Source organism: Teleopsis dalmanni, chromosome 2 (genome assembly GCF_002237135.1).
Source record: "Teleopsis dalmanni isolate 2A chromosome 2, ASM223713v2, whole genome shotgun sequence".
NCBI lineage: Eukaryota > Metazoa > Arthropoda > Insecta > Diptera > Diopsidae > Teleopsis > Teleopsis dalmanni.
The window spans coordinates 97,522,060-97,530,112 of NC_051847.1; the positions used below are offsets into that span (position 1 = coordinate 97,522,060).

The 8,053-nt window shown below is 36.3% G+C and overlaps 1 protein-coding gene across 1 annotated transcript; it reads left to right on the top strand.

The window, feature by feature from the left end:
- Window positions 1-270: 270 nt before the first annotated feature.
- On the top strand, window positions 271-5,607 carry LOC119675133. Its single transcript, XM_038086321.1, has 2 exons — window positions 271-528; window positions 607-5,607. Exons 1-2 carry the CDS (start codon window positions 271-273, stop codon window positions 5,605-5,607), a joined length of 5,259 nt encoding a protein of 1,752 aa, XP_037942249.1.
- Window positions 5,608-8,053: the final 2,446 nt, after the last annotated feature.

Sequence of the window (8,053 nt, forward strand, 5' to 3'; positions counted from 1 at the left end):
TATCATCCAACGCGTGCATGTGCGTGTTGGAAGTTTGATATAACTTCTTGGAAATTAATAAGAACAAACGCGTTCTTATCATTTTGGTGACCCCGACGTGATTGCAGCATTAACAGGATCATCACTTGGTGCGTAATCTACGGCAGCTAAGAATTTGGTGCATGTACACATAACGTGATTGCATTAAGACACGTGATCAATTATATTCAGTCAAAATTCATCTGGTACCAACTGTTAATTTCATACAGGTATTAATTTTTCACGTAAAAAATGGCAACCATTGAAGGAGATAAGAAACAAGAAGGGATCAAACCGGTGTCGACCGAAGACAAAAACGTGACAAAACCGTTACGGAATCAAAGGGCGCTGATTCGCGTCATTGAAAAGACCATGAAGGAAATAGAATCAACATTTGAAGAACCACAACAAGAAGTGGCTTACAGGACAAGTCAGGCACAGCTGGAAAATTATCTCAGCAAGTTAGAACAAAACAATGATATAATATGGAACTCAACCACTGCAGACACGGTAAAGGACTACAGTTGGGATGTGTTTTTTGAAATAGAAACAAAACTACACAATAAATTGATGTTAATAAAATCAAAGCTAAAATTGTTAAATTCTAGTGATGGTATCTCAGAAAATACAGTAACATTGCAATCAGTAAAATTGCCACAAATTACGCTTCCAAGTTTTGACGGAAACCCATTAATGTGGGTACAATTTCGCGATTTGTTTTTACAGCTCATTGACGAGCAACCATTTAAACCAATGCAAAAAATGTTTTATTTAACCACCAATTTAATCGGTGAACCGAAAAATTTAATCAAACATTTGCCAGCTTCAACAGAAAATTATGCCACAGCATGGCAAATTTTAAGATCTCGATACGACAATAAACGTCTACTCATTACAGCGTTACTCAACAAGTTGTTAAGCCAATCGTCTTTAACTGCGGAAACTTCATCAGGTTTGAAGTCGCTGCATGATGTCACTAAGGAGTGCATTTTGGGCTTAAAGGCACAGGGTATTCTAATAGAAGAATGGGATGCAATATTGGTGCACCTCACGTTAAAGAAATTAGATAGAGGAACTCAAACAGCATTTGAACAATCTCTAAAGGATAATCGTTCACTCGTGTCGTTCGAAGAACTTCTACAGTTTATTGAAAGCCGATTTCTGTCACTGGAGGCTTTTGGCAGAGGATTCAACGTAAAGGTCTTAAACACATCGAGAGTAGTTGCTGCAACAAACGAAGGATCAAATTACGAAAAACTATGTCCGGCATGCAAGAATGATCGTCACCCATTGTACACGTGCAAGTCATTCATACAAGAACTTCCCACTAAAAGACTTCAGTTAGTTAAACAAATGCGGTTGTGCATTAATTGTTTAAAGTTTGGCCATTTTGCAAGAGAATGCTCGTCAGGCAATTGTAAAATATGCAATAAAAAACACAATTCTCTTTTACATCTGGAAGATGCAACATGCACTAACCCAAATAAAATAACAAATTCGAGTAAGTCAATAAGCCTGATCTCCAATTATAACAATTACAACAAGGGTTATGTTGTATTGGGAACAGCACGCGTAATAATACAAAGCAATAAAGGCATCAAGGTTGAATGTAGAGCATTATTAGACTCCGGTTCACAAGTAAATCTTGTAACGGAAAGACTCATCAAAAAACTAGGAGAAAATCCAATGAATGTATCCGCATGCATCGAAGGTATTGGACAAAGGAAACAAAATGCTCAAAGGCGAGTAAATTTGGGTTTTAGTTCCAAAATCAATGAATATGCCGCAAGAGTGGAAGCGTACGTGTTACCAAGTATCGTGTCTGATCAACCGAGCATGCAGCTCGACATTTCAAATTGGGACATACCGAGCAATATTAAGTTGGCTGATCCTTGCTTTCACCAAAAGGGTAATATTGATCTCTTACTGGGGGCAGAATTCTCACATGAACTGCTGTCGATCGGACAGATTAAAATTGGCAATTATCTTCCAATATTGCAAAATACGTTACTGGGCTGGATTGTGATAGGAAAAATAACTGACAACAATTTAGGTGTGCAGATGCAAACATGCGGCATTTGCTCGGACGATGAAGAACAAATAGAAAAGGTGATAGAGAAATTTTGGCAACTCGATGAAGCATCACCTACAAACAAAAACGTAACTCAGCAAGAAGAGTTGTGCGAATCACATTTTATAAACAATGTACAAAAAACCAACCATGGTCGATTTATTGTGAGATTACCGTTTCAACAAAATCCATCAATTCTCGGAGAGTCTCAAAACACAGCGATAAACCGATTTTATGCCCTAGAAAGAAGATTAAGCAAAGATGAAGCAGTCTGGAAGCAGTATGTAGAATTTATGGATGAGTACGAAAAGTTGGCCCACATGAGCAAAATTCATATCGAGGACATCACATCACATTATTTGATCCCACATCATTGTGTAATTCGACCTACCAGTAGTTCAACAAAATTGAGAGTAGTGTTTGACGCATCGTGCAAGACCAACAACGGGTTATCATTAAATGACATATTGTTAACAGGCCCAAAAATTCAGAGTGAATTGTTTTCCATTTTACTTCGTTTCAGATGCCCCAGATTTGCATTTTGCACAGATATTGAAAAGATGTATAGACAAATCCTTATACATCCAAATGATAGAAAATACCAAATCATTGCGTGGAGAAGATTGCCTAACGACCCATTGCAGTTTTATCAATTAAATACAGTAACTTATGGCACAAGGTCAGCGCCATATCTGGCTACGAAGTGTTTGCAGCAACTAGCAAAAGACAAATCAACTAAATACCCGCTTGGAGCCTTGGCAATTATAAATGATTTTTATGTGGACGATTGTCTTAGTGGATCAGATAGTCTTGACACAGCTTTAGAAATACAACGTCAACTTCACGATTTATTGGAATCAGCTGGTTTCAAATTGCGAAAATGGTGTGCTAATAATCCTTTGCTGCTTCAAGACATAGCAAAAGAGGACCAAGAGGTCGATTTAGATTTCAGCAATGAAGACCAAGCATCAGTCAAAACATTAGGATTATCGTGGCAACCAAAGCGTGACAAATTCAGCATAAGGATTGATTTAACCCCATCTAAGCGAATAACAAAAAGATCGATAACTTCTAGTTTAGCAAAAATATTCGATCCCCTGGGTATTTTGGGTCCAGTGTTAGTAACAGCAAAAATACTAATTCAAGATCTGTGGCAACTCAACTTATCATGGGACGAAGCTGTGCCGAGTGAAGTACATACCAGATGGATTAATTTCTGTGACGAGTTAAGGTCATTGCACCATTTTCAGATAGATAGGCATATTTTTGGACAGCAGATTGCTTCATCGGTGCAACTCCATGCATTTTGTGACGCTTCCGAAAAGGCTTATGGAGCAGCTATATACATTCGAGCAACACTGAAAGATGGACGCTTGATCAATCGACTGCTATGCTCTAAATCTCGGGTCGCCCCAATCAAAAAGCAAACCATTCCACGCTTAGAATTGTGCGCTGCTCTTCTAGGAGCCACATTAATGAATAGGGTAAAGGGCGATTTAAATCATAAGACAGAATCATATTACTGGACTGATTCTGAAATTGTACTCTACTGGATTAATTCATTGCCAGCAAAACATCAACAATTTGTAGCAAACAGGACTGCGGCAATTCAAGACTTATCCGCACCAAGTCAGTGGCGACATGTAAGTTCAAGACTAAACCCAGCAGATGCCTTATCACGCGGCATCAAACCATCTCAATTGCAAACTCATAATTTATGGTTCTATGGTCCTATGTTTCTACATGGTCGTGAAGATATGTGGCCAGAAGAATTTAATAAGGCCCTATGCAATCAGCCAGACAACGCCGAGTTAAAAAAAACTTCGCAGAAAGTGATGCTAACAGCAACCGAAGATGATACTGAATGGATATACAAGGTAAACCACAGAAATTCTTTTAACACATTGCTTCACATTGTTGGTTATGTGCTACGGTTCATAAGGCGTAGTAAGCGACTTCAATTTAATAATCATACCAATGAATTACATCCGGAAGAGTTAGAAGAATCACTTAGGTACATCGTGAAATGCATTCAGGCTACTGAATTCATGGAAGAGGTAATTGATTTAAAGCATCGCAAACTGGTGAAAGCATCTAGCTCGTTAGCTGCATTGACTCCGTTTTTAGATAAATATGATATCGTTCGGGTCGGAGGAAGATTAGACGCATCAAATCTAACATATAATGCTAAACATCAAATGCTCCTCCCATACAATGACTGCATAGTTAAGCTATTAATGAAGAAAATTCACGAAGAAAACATGCATTGCGGTGGCCAAGCATTATTGGCAGCGACACGGCAAAAATTTTGGCCGATCAAGGGGAAGGTAATGGCACGGTCCATCGTGCAACACTGTATTCGTTGTACAAGGTGTAGACCTGTAACTTTCAATCAAATTATGGGAAATCTTCCACATGCTCGAGTCCATCCAAGTAGACCATTTCTTAACACGGGAGTCGATTTTTGTGGACCAATTTGGGTACACTACAAAGTAAGAGGAAAGCGGCCGCACAAGGCATATATTGCTGTTTTCTGTTGTTTTGCCACCAAGGCAGTACATTTGGAGCTGGTAAGTGACCTAACTACCGACGCATTTATTGGATCAGTTAAACGTTTTGTTGCGAGGCGTGGGCTTTGCCAAAATCTATTTTGTGACAATGCAACTAATTTTGTTGGAGCCAATAACAAACTGAATGAACTAGTAGAAATAATTTACTCAAAAAAATCAGGAGAAGTAATTGAAAGAGCGTGCAGCAAAAAAGGTATTAAATTTAACTTCATTCCTCCTCGTACGCCTCACTTCGGAGGACTCTGGGAAGCAGCAGTGAAGTCGGCGAAACATTTACTTGTGCGCAGCGTTGCCACAGAATCCTTAACGTACGAAGAGTTAGAAACAGTTGTTATTGAAATAGAGGCGATTTTAAATTCAAGACCGATTACTCCAATGTCGAATGATCCAAATGACTTTGAAGCACTTACGCCAGGCCACTTTCTAATTGGTGAAGCTCTTACAGCACCAGCAAGTACAACCACAACAAATTTAAAGACATCATTACTAACGAGGTGGAAATTGGTGTCCCACATAAAACATGAATTCTGGAGACGGTGGAACTCTGAATATCTAAATGAGCTACAATACCGACGTAAATGGCGAGAAGAATCCAAAAATTTGCAAGAAAACACTTTAGTCATCATGAAGGATGGAAATTTACCTCCTCTTCAGTGGGCATTGGGTCGAGTAACCAATATACATAAGGGTACTGACGGAATGGTACGTGTGGTCGATGTTAAAACAGCATCAGGTATTGTGAGACGTGCCATACATAATTTGGCTCCACTTTTTTCTGAAACCAACGACAGTGAAGATGACAAGATACCACCAATACAACCAAAAGAAGCAACAAAGCAACAAGTGACAGCATCAAAAAGGCCTATACAGGTACCAAATTCATCGGTTAGTAGTATCAATCATTTCGGACGCAATTCGAAGGTATCCAAACGATCGAGCAACTGCTGATCTCACACCAAAAATCTGGGGAAGACAAAACATGATGTAAAATTTTTAAATAATATAAGTACACAGTTATCTGATGAGGCGTCCAGCGATGTACTTCAGTCTATGATTCATCAACGTAATATTTAATATGGCTTAAATTCACTTTTAAATTTAAATTTAAATTTTATAAATACATTCAAAATTTTGAATTAATAACCAATAAATTAATTGTAACTAATTGAAATTATTAAAATTCACATATGAAACTTTTAATTGTTCTTATAAACTTAATAACAAAAAATGTTAACAATGCTTTTTACAATTTTGACAGTTGAAAATCATGTGCAATTTAAGATGTAAACAAGCAAAAAAAACAACACAGAAGCAAGCTCTCATGACCTAGATCAACTTGTTTATTTAAAATTAAGGTGCAGTTATGCCATATCAATTGCAGGCATGCATTTTATCGCACTTTTAGTTAAATTATTCAAATTATTCAAATAATTCAACGCGGGGGAGGATGTTAAATCTCCGTAAGGTAAAATCTTGGTCGTAATAGCTACATAAAAGACTTCATCTTCTTAACGTTGTCAAACACTATTAATCAGCTGTTTGGCAACAAAAGGAGAATGAAGTAAGCTTTAAGCTTGATTAGGGACATGAGAGCAGCTTCTGTGTTGGGTTCAAAAAAAGACTTCCTCTTTTTGATTGAACGGTCAGACGAGTAACAACTGGTAAAAAATAGCACATTTAACAACAAATTGTCCAAACTACCTGGAAATAATTAAAGAAATAAATAAACACATAAAATACAAATAAGAATTTTGGAGTTGATCTTTTTATTACAAATTTGATTAGTAAGGCAAACTACGAGTTTAAGTGCTCGGCAGTTTACAATTAATACATACAAAATATATCATCCAACACGTGCATGTGCGTGTTGGAAGTTTGATATAACTTCTTGGAAATTAATAAGAACAAACGCGTTCTTATCATATATAAATAATATAAATAAAAAATAAAAAATTCACACCATAATTTTGGGTTAACCCATAGCAAAGAGGTTATTTTGGGTGAACCTCCTTTAAATTACACTCGCGCAACAAGAGGAAGCAGTGCAGATATGTACTTTTTGAAGCGGATCTAAATAGTTCAACAGACTCAAAAATTCAAATCAACAGACCCAAATAGTTTAGAAATCGTATCAAGAAATCGTATCAAGAAATCGTCCTAGTCCGAAGCAGCTCATAATGCCCAAATAGTTCTGATGTTCAAGAAGGAAATAGTAATACTATCAATCTTAATAAGACTTCCACAATTAGCCACAATCGTTAACTTTTTTAATAACACTGGTTATTTTATACACTCGGTGTTTTTTACCAATACACACAAAATGCCTATGTACTGAGCACACCTGTTGTAGTGTAAACACCCAATCATTATTGTGAATTATTGTTGGATTACGTAAATTGTGAAGTGTAAACACAATATCCGTATTCACATTTATAGTTTTTGTAAATAAGTATTGCACACTTTTGCTTAATAAAAACAACGTAAACAGATTGACATTTGTCACACTCGCAGACTTCTACAATACTAAAAACCCACAGAATAATATTGGAAAGGCATGTGAAACACTGATTCGATCTTGGTGCTTACTTAAAACATCAGAATTAATTCACAATTTGCTTTTAGTTCTGCTATGTGCACTGATAGTCAATTTATTAATTCGCTCTCCAATGATATCGCAATCTCAACCTATAACACTGATAGCAGAATTATACAATTGTATATAATTGTATAATTCTGCAAGTCGCGAATACTCTAGAAAATAATGCAGAAATGAGACTTGCACGCCTTTGGGCTGAAATGAGCAGATCCATTCTATCTTATGGAAAACGATGCATTCAGTTATTCCTGTCGAAGTGAAATAAGTATAAGAAACAATTGTATATTGTTTTTTTTACGTAAACATCGGAGTAGTATTATCTCATCTGATACAAACATTGAGCAATTGTATTGATTTTTTTTGTGTGTGAAGTATTTAGTGATCGGATTGAACTTATGTGGTTTGTCTTATTATATTGTCTTGCGTTGTGTACTTTGTCACAGCTACTTACTTTTTCAGCATTCTACCATTTACATTTCTATCTTCGCTACGTATACAAGAACTAGCTCAGCACTTACTCTACAGTTTCGACTGAATTGTGTTAATGTAAATAAGTTGAATAGATTTAATTTAATTAATTAATTTAAAATTAATTAACGTATTTTTCGATTAAAAGCAGTACAAATATAGTTCTTTTTTATTATTTCTATATAGATTTGGTATGAAAAATACGGCTAATTGCTAAAAATGTAAGTTGTAGTGTAGACGTCCTTAACTTTCTTGTCTACCGCACTTTAAAACGATTCGAGTATAGGTAAACCTAACAAAATAATTTTTAATAAATTCTGTTATGATAAA